Below are 20,467 nucleotides of genomic sequence, written 5' to 3'. Positions count from 1 at the left end.
TGCTTCCACTAACTACATAGCAGAAGCAGAGAAGGGCTTACCGTAACTAGTGACGTTTGTCTAAGGCCAAGTTTTTCAATCACCTGGAAGGCAAAGGTTAGAAATAGATTTTAATGACTCTACAAAATCTAACATCTGGGCTCTGTGGCCTCACCTATAACCCGAACCCACACAGTCACCTGAGATCAGTCTTTTTATTTTTTATTTTTTTTGGTCAGTCGTGGGACTTGAACTCTGGGCTTGGGTGCTGTCCCTGAACTCTTCAGTTCAAGGCGAGTGCTCTACCGCTTTGAACCACAGCGCCACTTCTGGTTTTCTAGTGGTTTATTGGAGATAAGAATCTCACAGACTTTCCTGCCCGGGCGGGCTTTGAACCTCGATCCTCAGATCTCAGCCTCCTGAGAGCTAGGATTACAGGCGTGAGGCACCGGCGCCCAGCTTCTGAGATCAGTCTTCACAAGGGTCAGTGCACAAAGACATAGCTCCTTCCTGTGTCCCAATGAAATGGGTTCACATGGTGAGGCCAGACCCTCAGAAAACATGCCCAAGCCATGCCTGCAGGGGATGTGCCAGCCTTGCCTGAGGCGCTCATGTGCACGCAGAAAGAGCTGGCTGGGGTACATGTGATGAGGCTGCTGAGGGTTGTCCTCAGCCGGCATGCAGGCATCCTGGTCTGCAGGCCACGCTCAGTCCTCTCTGCTGCTGAGTGTCCTCAAGAAAGCAGTCCTGGCAGGAGTTCTGGAAGCTGCCACAGCCTAGTATGCCCAGCACCCCACTCAGCCTCTGACCAGCCCTCTTCACCAAAATGCTGACATGTTAACATGGAACCAGTTCTTAAATACGATATGTGATCATTGTTTAGTAATCCTAGCTACTCAAGAGGCTGAGATCTGAGGATTGCAGTTCAAGATCAGCCTGGACAGGAAAGTCCACAAGACTCCCATCTCCAAATAACCACTAGAAAACCAGAAGTGGTGGGGCTGGGAAGGTGGCTCAGTAGTAGAGCGCTTGCCTTGCATGCATGAGGCCCTGGGTTCCATTCCTCAGCACCACATAAGCAAAAAAGAATAAAAGCCGGAAGTGGCACTGTGGCTCAAGTGGTAGAGCGCTAGCCTTGAGCTGAAGAGCTGAGGGACAGCGCCCAGGCCCAAAGTTCAGGCCCCACGACCGGACCCTCCCCCCCCCCCAAAAAAAATAAAAATAAAAAATAAAAAAATATAAGAAAACCAGAAGTGGCACTGTGGCTCAAGTGGTAGAGCATTTGCCTTGAACTAGCTCAGAGACAATGCCCAGGCCCAGAGTTCAAGCCCCATAGCTGACAAAAAAAAAAAAAACACAAAGGACAAATGCCACATTCATATTTCTTTCCAGGCAGCCAATATCACCTGTGGGCTGCAGCCTGGTCTTCTAGACTGGGCACTTTACCTCGTACCCTGCACCAACAACTGCATGGAGGGCCTGGCTTTGGCTGGCTCTTGGCCTGACCTCCCTCACAGAAGAGAGGACGTGGCCCTGTGCCAGCCATGGTGTCAAGTCCTTGCTCACATATATAAACTTCAGGTGTGTGTGGGTGGCCAGCCTTTGTGTCACTGGTTCATCTCTGCTGTGTGGCATCCAGGCAGTGGGACAGCAAATGACCCTACACAAAGTCTACAGGTGTAAACCCACAGTGCTGGCATGAAGCACCCTCATGAGTGGCACTGTTACCCTGCAGAGCAGAAAGAACAAGTAGGACTGGCTCTGTGTGGCAAGGGCCTCTGCTCTGGATCTGGACTTGCCCATCACCACTTTAAACAGCTCATCCTTCTTGCTGCAGGCAGCTGCAAAGCAGAGGGGCTGCCCTAAGAGCAATCAGTGCCCGAAGCCAAGACACGCGCCCTTGGAGTGAGCAGGGAGGGCAGGAGCCATAGGCTGACCATTAACATTTCTTCAATTTTGGGGGGCCGGGCACTGTGGCTTACACCTGTAATCCTAGCTACTCAGGAGGCTGAAATCTGAAGATGGTAGTTCACAGCCAGCCTGGGCAGGAAAGTCCATGAGACTTGTCTCCAATTAACCACCAAAAAGCAGCCAAGAAGTGCAGCTGTGGCTCAAGTGGTACCAGCGCTAGCCTTGAGCAAAGCTTAAGGGCAGCACCCAGGCTGAGTTCAAGCCCTTGGGCTCAGAGCCTCATGTTGTTAGGAAAGCACTTTGCCATTGGAGCCACATCCCTAACCCTTTTTGTTTTAGTTTGTTTTTCAGATAAGATCAGGCTCTCCAGTATCTGAAAGTGTAGGCTTTAGAAATCACATTCAACTTCTTTGTTGAGATAGCGCCTCACCCTTTTGCCCAAACTGGCCTTGAACTGCATCCCTCCTACTTCCATCTCCCAAGTAGGATTTACAGACATAAGCCTGCTAACATTCCTAATGACCCAACTCATCAAGTTTGACCCCAGAGTTAGGATACACTAAGAAAGCTTTAAGGAGAACAAAGCACATATTTCAAAACTATTTCTATAAAAACTATGTTAGCCAGGTGGCAATGATTCATGACAATAATCCTGGCTACTCAGGAGGCTAAGATCTGATGATTGAGGTTTGGAGCCAGCAAGGGCAGACAAATCATAATGCTCTTCTCTCCATTAACCAGCAAAAAGCTGCAAGTAGAGGCATGGCTCAAGAGGTAGAGCACCAGCTATGAACCAAACAGCTAAGAGCTTGAGGCCCTGAGTTCAAGCCCCAGTCCCTTCACAAGACAAACCCTCAGAAGGTGGGGGCCATAGGTACCAGTTCTGAGTACAATAGGCCGGGTTCCACACAGCAAAGGCGTCACGCAGCCACACTGAGCGACTGCACAGCTTAGCAGGCACAGCTGCGTCTGCAGGCATAGGATGGGTGCATGGCCTGCCTGGGGGGCTTGAACACTTCTGTGGCCCTGGAGGGTCTCTCTCCAGGTGTTAATCACCTTTTTGAAAACAAAGTTTCCAAGTTTCTCTCTTACCCTGGCCATACTCGGACAGATGGCATCTGTCGGCCCTGCTCTCCATCCTCAGATGCTTCGTCTTCTCCCGGAAGGGGCCCTCAGTGAGCAAAACACTGCCCTCAGTTCTCCGGAAATGGCCCATGGCCTCATAGCTCACGGGTTTCACTAGGTGTAGTTCTGCATCTTTCCCAAAGTCCTCTGATCTCCTCGAGTGTCTCTTCTTTTTCTTCTTCTTCTTTCTGTGTCTGTGGAGGTCAGCGTCAGAGTATGATACGGAAAGCTCCAAATCCTGCTGGGGCCTGCAGAAGCAGCAGCCGGAATTCAGCACCAAGACAGCGGACAGAACAGCGTCAGACAGGCTGCCCTTTGCGTGCGTGCCACCAGCCAGGGCCATGTGCACATGCAAACTCCCCAGGGCAGTGTCTCACTGTGTAGCCCTGGTTGGTCTCAGTCTCCATCTTCCTGCCTCTGCCTCCCAAGTGCTGAGATTACAGGACTTCACCACCACGCCTCAACCTACTGTAACCATTTTTTAAGCCCAGAATTATATACTAACCAACTTCCACTCTGCCACTGGATTCAGCCACCACTGAGCTCCATCTACAAAAGCCATGAGGCACGGCTCAAGTGGTAGAGCACACCGCAAACAAGCAAGCCAAGCAAGTATGAAGTCCTGAGTTTAAGCCCCAGTACACACACACACACACACACACACACACACACGCGCACACACACACGCACACACACGCACACACATGCACGCACACACACGCATGCGCACACACACACACACACACACACACCACCACCACCACCAGACACCAGCGGCTCATACCTGTAAATCCTAGCTACTTGGGAGGATGAGAATAGGAAGACTCAAGTTGGAGGCCAGCCTGGGCAGAAAATTAGTAAGAACCCTTCTCAGTCCAGAGCTGGGTGCAAGGGTCAGGCCAGGCGGAAAAGCCCATGAAAATCCATCTCCATAGAGAAAGCTGGGTGCAGGCACCTCGGGATGATGGGAAGATAAAAGTGGGCAGATTGGGACCCCGACCTGAGTAACTCTACGCTATCATGGACTTGTACAGAGACCTAAATTCAAACTCCCGTACCAACAGGAAGAAGACAGACCCAACCAAGTAAACAAAAATACCTTTTAGATTTCAAAATGAGATTCCGAAAAATAAGACAAAACCAAGGAAATAAGCGATACACCTCAGCCCCCGGCCTCCATGGTCGGCCTCCATCATACTCACTAAATGTGAAGGAAGCCCAAGCCAAGAAACCCCACTAGAGCCCACAGAAGCTGCGGGCTTCCGCAGCAGGTCCAGGCAATGGACAGGGAGGCGTCTAGAGGGCGCTAAGTTTTAGAATGTTAGCGAAGTGAAAGAGTGTAAGAATAGTGTTACAGGCCAGCGCGGGACGGAGATTCCGAGCGCGCGCAGGTCGCGCAGGTCGCGCAGGCGGGCGGGCAGCGCGGCGCCCTCCACTCACCTGCAGTCGCGCTCTCTGTGTTTGTCTTTGGACTTCTTCTTCTTCTTTGACTTTTTGTGCTTCTTGGCCCTCGGCTCCCCTGACGGGTCCTTCTCGAAGCTTCTGCGGGCTTTCTTGTCGGGGTGGCTGTGGTTGGAGTCCACACTCTCGTACCTCCGCTTCCGGGCCTTGGCACTCTCGTGTCCGTGAAGGCGCTCGGGAAGGCCGCAGCCGTCGGGCCCAGGCGGCGGTGTGGTGTCCCGGGGCCGGTCGAGGCCACGGGCCTGGGCCCAGTAGCAGTCCCGGGGCCGGGCCGAGGCCCAGTGCTCGCGGGCGGCGTAGGGCGCGAACCTGTGGCGGTAGCCTCGGTCCCAGCGGAGCCTCCCGGGGTGGAAGTCCTCGCGGGCCCGGGCCAGTTCGCTCTCCGCGCGGCGGTGCCGCCCCCAGTCCTGCTCGGGCCCGCTGCGACTCCGGCTCCGCGGGCGGTGGTGGCCGTACCTGCCCGGACCACGGGGCTCCGGGCCGCCGTGGCCGTGGCTGTGGCCGGGCGGGCGCGGGCTCCCCGCGCAGTGCTCCCGGCCGTAGGAGCGCCGCCGCCCGTGGCGGTGGGGCCCGTGGGCCGCGGAGCCGCCCCGGCTGTCCCGCAGGCGCTCTCCCCGATCCCCGCTGCCCGAGCGGCCGCGGTCTCCGGAGCGGCCTGGGTCGCGGGCATCGCGATCGCGGTCCCGGTCCCGGTCCCTGCGGCTGCGGTCCCGGCAGTGGCTGCGGTCCCGGCAGTGGCCCCGCTCCGCCCGTCGGAGGCCGCCCAGGCCATCCGCCTTGTCCCGGGCCGGGATCCCCGCGTCGCCCTCGTCCCCCGGGGGCCCGCGCCTTGCACCCCCGTCCGCAGGGGCGGCCGCGGTCCTGTCTGGCGCGGGGGGCGCCGGGGGCTCCTCGGCGGCCTCGCCCCAGTCCCTGCGGAGGTGAACCCGGAGCGCGGGCTCCGCCCCGTCTTCCGAGGGCGCCGGGGGCGCAGGGCTCCGCTTCTCCCCGGCCTCTGCGGCAGGGCTCTCGGCTCTCCGGGCCGCCTCGTGGGGCGGGGTGCGCGGGACTCCCGGGGGGCCGCAAGGCGCGTGGATACGGGGAAGGGTCTCGTCCTTGTCCCGGTCCCCGTCCTCATCGCGGTCCCCATCGCGGTCCCCGTCCTCGCCGGGCGCCGCCGGGTCCGCTGCGGGTCCGCCTTCTTTGGTAGAGGTGACGCCGCCGGGGTCCGCCAGCGGGGGCGCCGTGGACTTGCTCGGGCTGGCGGCCGCCGGCGTGTCGGGGGCCGCGGCGCTGGCGCTGGCGCTGGGCGGCTCGGGCTCGGCGGGGTCCTCGGGAGGGCTTCTCCCTGCTCCAGGGGGGCTAAAGCAACACACCACAGTCAGCCAGACCGCGAGGGGCCGCCCGCCGACCCAGGAATACTTCATGACTTCAAGCACATCTAGCTAACACACAGCGCTGGAAGGCGTTCCTTTCTCCCTCATTATATAAAACTAAGTTATTGGTTTTTGTTTTGTTTTTTTAATCAAATCTTAATTTTCAGTAACAACCCAACCCCAGCAGTAAAATCTGTGAGACACTTATCTCCAAGTCACCAGCAAAGGGCCAACAGTGTAGCCCGACACCCGGCACAGAACACCAGAGGCTCACGCCTGTAATCCTAGCTACTCAGGAGGCTGAGATCTGAGCCAGTCTGGGTAGGGCTGGGAAGGTGGCTCAGTGGTAGAGCGCTTGCCTTGCATGCATGAGGCTCTGGGTTCGATTCCTCAGCACCACATAAGCAAAAAGAAAAAAGCCGGAAGTGGCGCTGTGGCTCAAGTGGTAGAGCACTAGCCTTGAGCTGAAGAGCTGAGGAACAGCGCCCAGGCCCAGAGTTCAGGCCCCACGACCAGACCCCCCCCCCAAAAAAAAAAACCAACAACTTAAAAATAAAGCCAATCTGGGCAATTAATCACCAAAAGCTGGAAGTGCAGCTGTGACTCAAGTGGTAGTGCTTGAGGGAAAAAGCTACATGAGAGAGCACAGGCCCTGAGTTCAGCTCCAGTACTAGCACCAAAAAACAAAACATAACAAAACCAAAGGCAGGGGAGCTTTACACTAGACTAGGTTCCTAAATCTCCTGTTCTCAGGAAGCCTGGGAACATTCTGTAGGGAAATCATTCTGCCCTGACAGACCCAAGCCGGCACCTCACACATGGGAGCCGGGGACAGCTGCAATGCAGCTGTGGTGCACATGGCTGCAGGCAGCCGGACCTCCTCTCACTCATATATCTACACATGGGGAGCTCAGGAAAGAACCAGGAGGGAAAAGACGTCCTGTGCCCACAGGACTCCCATTCCACTGGAAGGGTAAACCCAGAGATTCAGTAGGGTGTTTCTGCCTGCCAGGGCCCATCCTGCACATGGCATCTATGGGATGTAAAACCCAGTTCCCACAAGCACTGAGAGTCCCAGGAATTTGACTCCTGAAAGACTGAGAGGTGGATATACTGTGTTTTGGTCAGAACTGTGCCAGAACTTGGTCTTCATCAGAACGTGGCCACACACCATCTACTGAACATGTGCCCTTGGGTGGACTGGACCCTGAGTCACTGGCCCTTCCATTTGATTCCTGAATTACACCTTGGTCAGCATAGACTGATAGGAACAGTCTACATTCTCTATGAATTTCATCCCATACTTCTCCAAGGGTCCTTACTTGATTTGTCCAAGTTCACAACTCCCACACTATAACCTTAATACTTTCACATAGCTGCTCCTTATTAAGAGCATATGAAGCTGGGCGCCGGTGGCTCACGCCTGTAACCCTAGCTACTCAGGAGGCTGAGATCTGAGGATCCAGGTTCAAAGCCAGCCCGGGCAGGAAAGTGTGTGAGACTTTTATCTCCAATAAACTGCCAAAAAAGCTGGAAGTAGAGTTGTGGCTGAGTGCTCCACTAGAGCACTAGCTGCCTTGAGTAATAAAGAAAAGAGCGCAGTAGCACTGCTAGCCAGAAAAGAGGTAGATGGGTGGAGACGCTGTCAGCATAAACACCATCCTTAAGAGAGACAAACAGCTCCACAAAGGCTTTACCTTTCTAAAAAGCAAATTAACCAATTCTACAGATCTCTTCAAATCATTCCTGGACTCAAAATGTGTGCTATAAGACTTCTACAGAGCTAACAGAACAACACAGGCACAACTGACTGTCGTGCTGCGAGCTTCCCTTCTCATTTATTCTTTTTTATTTTTGTAGTATTTTCACTACCTTTCAGTAGTTGTACGAAGTCACCTATTGTTTTACCTTGTTTCACCCGCTGAAACTTTGACTTTGTGGCTAAGTTTGAAGGTGTCCAAGATTTTGTCCTCTGGGAGAGATGGCAAAAGGACAGGTATCACCTGCAACGAGAAGGAGAGAGGTCACCTCCAGCTGCCATCCGTGCTCCCCGATGACACAGGAGCCGCCACGCAGATGCTCACTCACCTTTCCAGGAAGACCATTTGCTTTGGAAAAGGGGTTTTCTGCGAGTAGAGAGGGCTGCACATGGCAGCTGGCACTGTCAAAGGACAGGCCATTCTCCTTCGGGTTGCCATCTGCACTATTAGCACCATTTAGGGAGACAGGCTCCAGCAGCTCCGGCTGCGAGGCCTCGCCTTCCTCCGCTTCTTGAGCAGTGGGGAATGGGCTCAGTGTGGGGCCCACACCGTTCTCCTTGGCACCATTCTCCTTGGTGAGGCCCTTGGACTCCTCATCGGACTCCTCGGAGGACTCAGCGCCATAGGGGACCAGCACGCTGGAGCTCAGCTTGGACTTGCCGTTCACCACTGGCTGGGAGCAGGGCTCGCTTGGGGAGACTGATTTTGCTACTTTACTAGAAACTGACATCGGCGATGCATTCGAGGTAGACTGTATTGCAGAAGAACTGGTGACGGTGGAGGAGGGAGCAGGCTTTGTAGGGGCCTCCAGAGAATTGCTGTGAATGTTAGGCTGGGACTGACCTTGGCGGACAGGCAGCTTGTTGTGAATACTGATGGTGATTTTTTGTTTCTTGGGGTGTTCAGGGATAACTGAGGGCCTGTTAACTGACCAGTTTTGAACAGAAGTGGAAGCATTAACAGGACTAGTCCTGTTAACACTGGGGTTTCCATTAGGACTTGACATGGAACTGCTTGGCGTGTCCTTCAGTGGCCCAGTCCCATTTAAGTGAGGTGCATTCTGGAAGAAGAAAAGCTTGCATCAGTGCTCAGAACCACATCCATGCTGCCTCAGGCCTGCTCGTTTTGGTCATGTTTGACTTATCTAGAAACACCTTCTCATTCACCTGCTCCACCCACATGCCTTTCACAGGCCAGGGTTTCTGGCAATGAAACAATAAATCAGACAAGTATGTCTTTCAGAACACAAACCCTAAGCCAACTTCAGTTCCAAACCTGACAGTGATCGTCAGGGCCCTGAGGACGTGGTCGGTCGCCTGTAAGCTCCTCGGCTCAGGCAGAAGGAAGTGCCAGGAAGCAAGAATCACTAATGGCCTTAGCGCCAGGGATACTACCATGTGGAGAGACACAAAGACGGCTCCACGTCCTGTCACCAGGCTGCCACGTCTTTGCCACCTCCCTATCAGCTCCCCCAGTTCTCATGCAGTTCTGTTGTTCCATGTCCCCACTACTATCGCTAAACCCTATGATGACCATAGTGAAAGCTAGTTTGTAGACAAATCATGTTGGCCTTCATGTTTTCTTTTTTTTGTCGTGGGGCTTGAACTCTGGTTCTGGGCACTGACCCTCAGTTATTCAGCTCAAGGTTAGCACTCTACCACTTGAGTCACAGTACCACTTCCTGCTTTTTCTGCTTATGTGGTGCTGAGGAATCGAATCCAGGGCCTCATGCATGCAAGGCAAGCACTCTCCCCTGAGCCACCTTCCCAGCCCAGCCTTCATGTTTTCTTACATAACTGAAGTACCTGATATCTTAACAGTTATAGTGAAAGGCTTCACACAAAAATCAAACAACTGGGGGAAGAAAATAAAAGTAGCTCAAGCCTGAAATCCTAACTACTTGGGAGATGGAGATGGAGGAATTGTGTTCAAGGTCGGCCTGAGCAGAAAAATTCTTGAATGAAACTTTACCTCAACCAATGGCTGAATGGCTGGGCAAGGCGGCTGGAGCATGCTCCTGTCACCCCAGCCATGGGAAATACGATGGCTAGGGCCACGCAGCCACAGTGCTATAAGCACTCATCCTCCCAGAGAAAAAGGGAAGGACAAAGAGAAGGATCACAGTCCAGGTCTTAAAATGAAAGCCTATCTCAAAAGTAACTAGTGATCCCTCCCCCACAGTATAACCCCTGCTTTCACTGTATTTGATGTTGGGATAATTTGTGGAGGGGAAGGGAAAAAACAAATCGTTTAAATAGGGATACAGGTGGACCCATTGCAACAATGAGATGTACAAATCGTTATATGTCAAAAAACGAACTTTACAACTTTATGCGGGGGATTGGCAGGGGGAGGGAGGGAGATGGGAAGAGATGGGAAGAGGAAACAAAGGAGGAGGCAACAATGCTTGATAAGAAATGTACTCATTATGTTGCCCATGTAATTGTAACTCCTCTGTATGGTAATTTCACAAAAAAAAATTTTTTTTAAAAAGTAACTAGTGCAAAAAGAGACTGGCAGGGCTGGGAAGGTGGCTCAGTGGTAGAGCGCTTGCCTTGCATGCCTGAGGCCCTGGGTTCGATTCCTCAGCACCACATAAGCAAAAAGAAAAAAAAAAGCCGGAAGTGGCTCTGTGGCTCAAGTGGTAGAGCGCTAGCCTTGAGCTGAAGAGACAGCGCCCAGGCCCAGAGTTCAGGCCCCACGACCGGACCCCTCCCGCCCCCCCCCCCCAAAAAAAAAAGAGACTGGCAGAGGGGCTCAAATGGTATAGTATCTGCCTAGCAAGCTGAGTTCAAAAGATTAAAAAAAAAAAAACTTGAAAAATAAATAGCTGCTACCCTATGCAAGGGCATGTAAAGCACAGCCCTATTGAGCTAGAAGCCACCCCTCAGAGGCACTGAGTTCATATGCTGCCCAATAACACCAAGGAAAAGTGACAACTAGACCATCAGAATTCAGACCAAACCCAATCCTGCACCAGCGACACAGCTGAGCCCCGTGCAGCAAGCTGCCTCAGTCTCAGAACTGGGAGAGTGAGGCCCCACTCTGTGCACTGCTGCACATAACACAGGCACGCTGCAGGCCTGCCAGGGCTACTGGGTGGACCATCACCCAGGTGGGAAGGAGATGGAAACAGGCATGTGGACATGATGACCTCAGCTCTGTAAATGGGCACTTTGCTACAGCCAACACTCATGAAGAAGCCAAATATTCTCCTGCACGTCCCATCAAGTCCGTGGTAGGAACTAAGATCTGCACATACTCAGAGCGAGCTCTGGATCACGCCAACATCTCAGGCTTTCTAGAGATCTTCAGATCTCTGACACAACAGACCTAATGAGAAACTAGGCTGTAGATGGAGGGGAGGGAGGTGTTACTAGCTGGGACAGTGACACATCTTTCAAACTGACATAAAGATAGGTTTCCACCTATGAAATGTTACCTTCATTATATGAGAGGGAAGCTGTGGTCCAATAAACCCTGGTGCAGCCTGCTTGTTGGTAACAACCCGCTGATTGATCACCGGGCGGGGAGAGGACTGTCCAGGGCTGTGGGGAGAATGTGTAAGTTCACCTCCATTTTTCACATCATGGGACCTGGGGACAAAGAATATTGCTTAAGGTGACAAATGACATCTCCCTACAAGAGATTCACTTGCAAATTCAACAGCACTAACCCCTCAGACAAAAGCTGAAGAGACCAGGCTTTTGTTTTCCCATACAGTGTAGCCATGGCCTCCTCTAGTGGAGGTGAGGTGCTCATCAAGACACCTGGAGGAGGGGCTGGGAAGGTGACTCAGTGGTAGAGACTTGCCTTGCATGCATGAGGCCCTGGGTTCCATTCCTCAGCACCACATAAGAAAAAGAAAAAAGCCGGAAGTGGCACTGTGGCTCAAGTGGTAGAGTGCTAGCCTTGAGCTGAAGAGCTGAGGGACAGCACCCAGGCCCAGAGTTCAGGCCCCAAGACCAGACCCAAAAAAAAAAAAAAAGACACCTGGGCAGACAGTAAATAACACATTGTGCTTCACAAAGCTACTTTTCAAAAAATGCAGCCATGGTATTCACTGAACGCTATGTTGAAAGTGAACTACACAACTTGTGAGTGAGGATGGGAGAGAAAATCAGGGAGAAGGAAGGCGTGACATTGTCCAAAAAGAGATGTACTCTTTTATTTTTTTTTTTCCAGGGCTGAGGACCGAACCCAGGGCTTTGCACGCAGCAGGCGGGCGCCCTCCCACTGGGCTAAACCCCCAGCCCCTACTCTTTACCTGACTTAAATAACTACAACCCCTCAAGCCGGGCGCTGGTGGCTCACGCCCGTAATCCTAGCTACTCAGGAGGCTGAGATCTGAGGATCGCGGTTCAAAGCCAGCCCGGGCAGGAGAGACCATGAGACTCCTATCTCCAATAAACCACCAGAAAACCGGAAGTTGCGCTGTAGCTCAAGTGGTAGAGCGCTCGCCTTGAGCTGAAGAGCTGAGGGACAGTGCCTAGGCCCAGAGTTCAAGCCCCACAGCCGACAAAAAAAATAAAATAACTACAACCCCTCAGGATATCACCTTTATAGTAACAATTTTAAAAATTAAATAAAAAACTACTTTTCACCGGGCGCCAGTGGCTCATGCCTGTAAACCTAGCTACTCAGGAGGCTGAGATTTGAGGATCACGGTTCAAAGCCATCGAAAGTCCATGAAACTCTTATCTTCAATTAACCACCAAAAAACTGGAAATAGCGCTGTGGCTCAAGTGGTAGAGCACTTGCCTTAAGCTGAAGAACTGAGGGACAGCGCCCAGGCTCAGAGTTCAAGCCCCACGACCAACAAAACAAATGAGCAAACAACCTACTTTTCTAATTATTTATATTTAGTAACAAATGTGTACCGCTGTAGAAAACCAGGTCCAAGGCTGAGGGGATGTGGGTCAAGTGGCAGAGAACTGCCCGGCAAGTACAAGGCCCTGAGTTCTAACCGCAGGAGCAAAGAGAAACAAACATTCTGTTAGATCCAAAAAAGTTAAGAAGAAAACATTATCTATCCACAACATTGTTTTAAACACCAGTGTTTTAATATTTCAAACTGCTTTCCTCAAAAATCACTTAGCTGCAAGATTACGAGATCAAGGCCAGGCTAGAACAAGGGAAACTCCCCCAACGCCGGCTCAAAAGAAAAAAAAAATCACTCTTGATAGCTACATAATACTTTATCACACAGCCCGACGTACAATCATCTGTCCTCATTGGATGTTTCGGAAAATTCTACATTTTTAGCTATTAAAAAAAGATGCCTTGGGTTGGGAAGGTGGCTTAGTGGTAGAGCGCTTGCCTTGCATGCATGAGGCCCTGGGTTCAATTCCTCAGCACCACATAAGAAAAAAGCCGGAAGTGGCGCTGTGGCTCGAGTGATAGAGCACTAGCCTTGAGCTGAAGAGCTGAGGAACAACGCCCAGGCCCAGAGTTCAGGCCACACGACCAGACCCAAAAAAAAAAAAAAAAAGATGCCTTGGGGCTAGGGGTTAAGCTCAGCAGGGCCTGGAGAGCACAAGGCCCTGAGTTCAGTCCTCAGCTCTGGAAAAAGAAAAAAAAACTATAAAAGACCTAAATGAATAAATAAAGCAACTAAAAAAAGATGTTTTGCTGGGGCTGGGAAGGTGGCTCAGTGGTAGAGCGCTTGCCTTGCATGCCCGAGGCCCTGGGTTCCATTCCTTAGCACCACATAAGCAAAAAGAAAAAAGCCAGAAGTGGCGCTGTGGCTCAAGTGGTAGAGTGCTAGCCTTGAGCTGAAGAGCTGAGGGACAGTGCCCAGGCCCATAGTTCAGGCCCCACGACCGGACTCAAAAAAAAAAAAAAAAAAAAGATGTTTGTTGGGTGCTGGTGGCTCATGCCTGTAATCCTAGCTACTCAGGAGGCTGAGATCTGAGGATCACGGTTCAAAACCAGCCCAGGCAGGAAGTCCATGCAACTCTTAACTCCAATAAACCACTAGAAAACTGGAAGTGGCATAGCGGCTCAAGATGTAGAGTGCTAGCCTTGAGCTGAAAAGCTAAGGGACAGCACCCAGGCCCAGAGTTTAAGCCCATAACTGAAAAAAAAAAAAAAGATGCCCAATTAGCTCTGGTAGAGAGCTTGCCTTGAATATCTAAAGCCCTGGGTTTAAGCCACAACACCATTAAAAGGAGGTGGAGGATTGGAAGGCTTGGAGCATTCATCAGATTTTTTTTCTAAACACAGAACTAGTAAGTCAGAGTTTGCAGCCTCAACAGAACAGAGACCTGAGTACTATGCCAGGCTAGACGGGTTCCTAATGGCAGGTGTGCTCAGTGGTGCAGAAGTCCAGCTATGACCATGCAGGGTACTCAGCACGCCTTCACAAAGCCCCATCCTGCCTCCAGAGCCCCTCGTGCCACTTGGTTTGCAGCCAGAAGTACAAGTCCCCCAGCTGGCATCTATCTGTCCTTCTGCACCTTTTAGTATTGAGCTGCCAGAGCAGGAAAGCAATGACAACTCCCAAACTCTATTCAGAAACATCTTTCCTCTTAAGGAACATGGCATTCATCTTCAAGTTGCTAGGGTGTTTGTTTTGTTGGGGTTTTTTTGTTTTTTTGTCGGGCTTGAACTCTGGGCTTGGATGCTATCCCTGCACTCTTCAGCTCAAGGCGAGTGCTCTACCGCTTGAGCTACAGAGCCACTTCTGGTTTTCTAGTGGTTTATTGGAGATAAGGGTCTCACAGCCTTTCCTGCCTGGGCTGCCTTTGAACCACGATCCTCAGACCTCAGCCTCCTGAGTAGCTAAGATTACAGGCGTGAGCCACTGGCTCCCGGCAAGTTGCTGTTTTTAAAACTAACTTAAGGAAGGGAGTGAGGGAGGGGATGGTAGGGGGAAAACAATGGAGGGGGTAACAATGTTCAAGAGGAAGTGTACTCATTACCTCACTCATGTAACTGTAACCCTCTGTATAGTAGCTTTACAATAAAATAAAATAAAAAATAAAAAAAAAATAAAACTAACTTAAACCAAATTTAAATATGTTGATGAAAGGAAAAGAGATAACAGAAAAGCTTGTTTTTATGACAATACCTGATATAAAAGAGCACATAAGCTTGTTGGCTGAGTACTGATCTAATATCACTGGTGGACACGATGGAGTCATTCATTTGATACCAGAGGCCATTGCTAGCCTGCAAGAGAGAGCAGTAAGAATGGAAAGATTTACATTAACAAAGAACACAGTCAAGAAACACATAAGCAGAACAGACATTCATTTGTTTTTGTTTTTTCCTTTTTGGCAGTAATGGGGATTGAACTGAGAGCCTCACATTTTTTTTTTTTGTTTTTGGTCGGTCATGGGCTTGAGGCTTGAACTCTAGGCCTGAGCGCTGTCCCTCAGCTCTTCAGCTCAAGGCTAGCGCTCTACCACTTGAGCCACAGTGCCACTTCCATCACACTTTTTAAATAACTTTTTTTCAGAGCCTGCTGCTGGTCCCTGAGCTTCTTAGTGCTCAATGCTAGCGGCTCTGCCACTTGAGCCACAGCACCACTTCCGGTTTTTGAATAGTTAATTATAGATTAGTCTCACAGGGACTTTTCTGCCCTGGCTGGCTTTGAACCACAATCCTCAGAGCTCAGCCTCCTGAGTAGCTAAGATAACAGGCATGAGCCACCAGTACCTGGTCCCTCATAATTTTAAGCAGGCATTGAGCCAGTCCTCCAGCCCTTTTTGTGTTGGTTATTGTTTGCCACAGGGTCTTGCTTTAGGTCAGGCCAGCCTGGACTGGTATCCTAATTGTGCTTTCTCAAACCAGTTGGAATGACAGTTACATGCCAAGTTGCCAGGCCGTTTTGCTTTCCCTGTAGCTTAGGATGACATGAACACGTTGCAGTGTCCGGCCACTGGTCAAGATGGAGTTTCATCAACTTCATTTGCCTGGGCTGGTATAAAATGATGATTCCCCAGTCTCTGCCTCCCAAATAGCAAGAATTAAAGATCTGAGCCAACTGTGGCCAGCTGACAGGCCCACTTTTAACTGTAAAAGTTCCACCATTCACCCACAAAGAGCGATCCCACCCAGCTTACTTTTATGTAGCAGAAGTAGTGGCCAGCATGGCAGTTAAAGCCAGTGTGTACCAGCACTGCATACAAAACATAAATAATTGGTTCTCCATTGGGTTGAGACATGTATGGCCGAATATCAAGGTACTCAGGATATTTCACATCCTAAACAGACATGGAAAGAGGAAGAATGAAGGTCATCTCTGAAGGCACAGACTGTGCCACATATTTAGGTACAGGGCTATCTTGGGGGTGGGGTGGGGGGGTGATCCACGGACACTGTGATGTTCTGGCAGAAAGCAAACATGTTCAACCACCTTTCAAAGGACATCTGAATCTGAACGTATTTTAAGGCAATCGTCTAGTGAATTCTTCAAATTTGCCAAAGGAGACAGTAAACAGAATGATGATCTGCCAGCTGCCATTGCTACAGCTCACCAGCACAGAATGACAATTCTGGAAATTAATACATTTTTATTTTAAATGACCCAGGAATGTATTAATTATTTCTCTCATGATACCGAGCTTTTAGCCATTTGCAGCCTTTACTAGGTAAACAGAAAACAGGAAAGTTTAATGTACATCAAAAAATTAGACAGCAAACATCTGTCAGTGAAATCCTTTGTGTGTATGTGTGTGTTGCAACTGGGGCTTGAACTAAAGGCCTAGGTGCCTAGGTGCTGTCCCTAAGTTTTTATGCTCCAGGTTAGCACTCTACCACTTGCTCCTAAGTGCCATTTCGGGGGGGGGGGGGGGGGGGCCACAGTTGAGCAGTTTATTGGAGATAAGAGTCTCATAGACTTTTCTGTACCAGCTGGCTTTGAACTTGCAATCCTCAGATATCAGTAGCAAGGATTTCAGCTATGAGCCACTGGTGGTCAGCCATCTTCTGGATTTCAAACTATACAAGTTCTCCCTCTATCACCTCCATACCATGGATACTAGAGAAGTGAGTATGAAGTCTAAAAGCAGTTTCTTCACTAGAAAGTGTAACCAGCTGGAGGACACAGAGAAAATACATGCATTCATAAGCTCCTTCCCCTGACCTTTTTTGCCTGCTACCAAATGCCAGGAAGTTTAGAATAAACTATAATGAAACCACAATAAACTATTAATATCAATAAACTATCAACAAAACTATTGGATCAAGTCATTTATAACTCTTAACAGCTGCTGACACTTAAGCCTTGAAAGCCTCCACACAAAAATTATTAACATCATCTACATACCTTAGCAATTTTTCCCCCTGTGAAATTTGCAAAGCGTTTCAGGGAAAGTGTAAGAACATTGGAGGATCTATGTATAGTGAACCTCTTTGAAGCTGGAACCATCTTTTTACACCTGAAAATACACAGAAAAACAAGATTATGATGTGTCTTTTTTGATATTTTAATCTTTCCCTTCTTATTCTTCTGAGACATCATAAATTAAGATTCCAAGCCAGGTGCCTGTGGTCCACACCTGGAATCCTAGCTACATAGGAGGCTGAGATCTGAGGACCACAGCTCAAAGCCAGCCGAGGCAGGAAAATTCATGAGATAATTATCTCCAAACAAACTACCAGAAAAGATGAAGTGGAGTTATAGCTTAAATGGCAGCTTGCTAGCCTTGAGCAAAATGAAGCTTACGGACAAAACCTAGACCCTAAGTTCAAGCCTCAGAAGTGGCAGACACATATGTACAAAAACAACACACAGCAGTAGCTCATGCCTGTAGTCTCAGCTACTCAGGAGGCTGAGATCTGAGGATTGCAGTTCAAAGCCAGCCCAGGCAGGAAAGTCCATGAAACTCTTTATCTCCAATAAACAACTAGAAAACTGGAAGTGGCACTGTAGCTCAAGTGTTAGAGCACTAGCCTTGAGCTGAAGAGCTGAGGGACAGAACCCAGGCCCAGAGTTCAAGCCCCACCACTGAACACACACACACACACACACACACACACACACACACACACACACACACACACACACACACACACACACACACACACACACACACACACACACACACACACACACACACACACACACCCGATTCCAAAACAATAGCTGGACACCAGTGGCTCACACCCGCAATCCTAGCTACTCAGGATGCTGAGATTCGAGAATCTTGTTTCTGTGCCAGACAGGGCAAATAAAGCTGAGTCTCCTCTCCAGTTAATCAGCAAAAAGCTGTAAGTGGAAGCATGGCTCAAGTGGTATAATGAGAAAAATCAATAATTAGAGGCCTGAGTATAAGCCCTGAGTTAAAGTAGTGGCACACACATGCACACAGACATGCAGACACCAAAGATTCCACAATAGGAATATTAGATGAGAAACACCATCGCCTTATATCAATATTAAAATGATTCAACATTCCAAGAGGTCTGGGGATGTGGCTGAGTGACACAAGACTTGCCTAGCATATGCAGGCCCTGGGTTCAATCTTTAGTACCATCAAAAGAAATTTTTTTTAAGGGAAATTGCTGAATGCATAAAAAAGAAAAAAAAAAGATAGACTAGGCACAGTAGGACACACCTGTCATTCCAATGCTGGGAAAAATGAAGCAGGAGGATCTCAAGTTTGAGGCCAGACTGGGCTACCTAAGGAGACCCTATCTCATAAAGAAAAAGGAAGGAAAAGGGGGGGCGGGGGGAAACACCAAAAAAGGGGCTGGGGGTTTAGCCCAGTGGAAGGCACCCGCCCGGGGCGTGCAAGGCTCTAGGTTCAGTCCTCAGCCCTGGGAGGAAAAAAAAAACACCAAAAAACAGGTAGGGCAAATCTGAAACACCAGACACATAGGCCACCAATAATCTCAAAATAAATTAATTTAGGCCAGGGATATGTCTCAATGGTGAAGTGCTCGCCTCGCATGAATAAGGCCTGGGCTAAAGCCCCATATCCCAACCAGACTATAAAGTAGCAATCTACTTAAAATATGTAAAGACATGTAAAATATATGAATAATGTAATATAGGGGCTGGGAAGGTGGCTCAGTGGTAGAGCGCTTGCCTTGCATGCCTGAGGCCCTGGGTTCGAGTCCTCAGCACCACATAAGCAAAAAGAAATAAGCCAGAAGTGGAGCTGTAGCTCAAGTGGTAGAGCGCTAGCCTTGAGCTGAAGAGCTGAGGGACAGCAACCAGCTTTCCCTCAAATAAAAAAAATAATAATAATAATGTAATGTAAAATGTTTCCAGCAGACACTCACCACACCTTGGATACCCATGAGAGGGAAATACCCTGATCTCCCCTGGGAGGAAGTGTCATTATTTCAATCCTCTTCTACCAGGAAAAGCAGCAAAGAAGCTCTCCTGGCTCCCTGCATCACCTATGCAACTGCACTAGTGTCCAGCACATTATTTTGTCCTCTCCCTCCACAGCTGGTCCTGTGGTAAAGTACTGGCTTAACAAGGGCACAGAATCTTAGAGAGTGCCAACACTGACACTGCATGCTGTGGCCTCCCCAGATGGCTCGAGCAGCTACAGGCAAGCTGGTGGGTAGTTTGGGAACACCCAACTCTTTCACACCATGGGGGGAGCAGGAAGCAAGGCCCAACAGGTCACCCTCCATCATACTTGCTGCACTTGTAGGAGTTTTCTCCATCTAGCTGTTCTGGCTTCACGAACTGCTCCAATGCCTTATTCACACTCTGAGCAGCCTGGAAAGAAAAGATATAAACATATCAATGTGCACTGCCATGTGGGCTCAGGGAGGAAAGCAAACGAGAATTCTTGTGCAGAACCCTTATGATCGTATCTATTTTTCTACCCATATATGCCAGGTTATCCCCAGTACACTTAAAGAAAACAAAGGGCGGGCTGGGAAGGTGGCTCAGTAGTAGAGCGCTTGCCTTGCATGCCTGAGGCCCTGGGTTCGATTCCTCAGCACCACATAAGCAAAAAGAAAAAAAGCTGGAAGTGGTGCTGTGGCTCAAGTGGTAGAGCGCTAGCCTTGAGCTGAAGAGCTAAGGGACAGCGCCCAGGCCCAGAGTTCAGGCCCCATGACCGGACCCAAAAAAAAAAAAAAAAAAAAAAAGAAAAGAAAACATAGGGCCTGCTCACTGCAGTTTCACTGAGAATAGCATCTAAATGGGACCAGAAAGGAGCCAAGTGTATAAACTACGACACACTCACTCAGTGGATGCCAGAAGAATAAGGCAAGGTCACTGTAAACAGCAAGTGCACAATACTGTTTTATAAAAAGCAAGCTATCTATCTAAATCCTAGCTACTCAGATGGTTGAAATCTGAGGATCATGGTTCAAAGCCAGCCCAGGCAGGAAAGTTGGTGAGACTCTTATCGCCAATTAACCACCTGAAAACTAGAAGTAGAGCTGTGGCTTAAAGTGGTAGAGTGCTACCTTTGAGCAAAAATCTCAGGGACAGCACCCAGGCCCTGAGTTCAATTTCCACAACTGATCAAAAAAAAAGAAGAAGAAGAAAAAAAATCTGGTTTTATTAAAATTAACTGATTAAGGAGAAGGCCAGGGTCAAATCCCAATAACACCAAAAAACAAAAAAGACTTATTAATGAAAAGTCTAAAAGTAATAACAAGATCTTAAACTTAGTCCCCACAAGTTATTACCTTATTTTACTATCAAGTTATTTACCTTGATTTCCAATGTTATATCAAGATATGGATCAAAAGTATCTGAAACACCTTTGCAGTTTAAACATTTGACTGAAATAAAAAGTGAAATGCAAACAATAAGTAAAGTGTAATTACACCAGTACCACTACATAAATGACAATATAAATACTATTTCAAAATAAAAAATGAGCACCATTTTTCTTTTATTAGGTTGAGAAAAAAATTAGATAAATCTCATTCACAATGTGAATGAAAGTG

The 20,467-nt window shown here is 49.4% G+C and overlaps 1 protein-coding gene across 1 annotated transcript in view; it reads right to left on the bottom strand.

The window, feature by feature from the left end:
- Usp42 (ubiquitin specific peptidase 42) overlaps positions 1-20,467 on the bottom strand; it is a 46,643-nt gene that overhangs the window by 1,453 nt on the left and 24,723 nt on the right. Inside the window, exons 7-17 of the mRNA XM_042686741.1 lie at positions 20,229-20,299; positions 19,195-19,277; positions 16,866-16,977; positions 15,661-15,801; positions 14,664-14,764; positions 11,034-11,187; positions 7,920-8,651; positions 7,740-7,834; positions 4,456-5,817; positions 2,983-3,263; positions 42-83 (exon numbers count right to left, since the gene is read on the bottom strand). Of these exons, the coding sequence (XP_042542675.1) occupies positions 76-83; positions 2,983-3,263; positions 4,456-5,817; positions 7,740-7,834; positions 7,920-8,651; positions 11,034-11,187; positions 14,664-14,764; positions 15,661-15,801; positions 16,866-16,977; positions 19,195-19,277; positions 20,229-20,299 (3,140 nt within the window). The 3' untranslated portion in view covers positions 42-75. The remainder of the gene's footprint in view (positions 1-41; positions 84-2,982; positions 3,264-4,455; positions 5,818-7,739; positions 7,835-7,919; positions 8,652-11,033; positions 11,188-14,663; positions 14,765-15,660; positions 15,802-16,865; positions 16,978-19,194; positions 19,278-20,228; positions 20,300-20,467) is intronic.

The sequence above is a fragment of the Dipodomys spectabilis genome, unplaced genomic scaffold (assembly GCF_019054845.1).
Source record: "Dipodomys spectabilis isolate Male_0828 unplaced genomic scaffold, ASM1905484v1 ptg000098l, whole genome shotgun sequence".
Taxonomy (NCBI): Eukaryota; Metazoa; Chordata; class Mammalia; order Rodentia; family Heteromyidae; genus Dipodomys; species Dipodomys spectabilis.
Note: the sequence above shows the minus strand (reverse complement) of the source record. Positions and strands in the feature narration are given on the sequence as shown.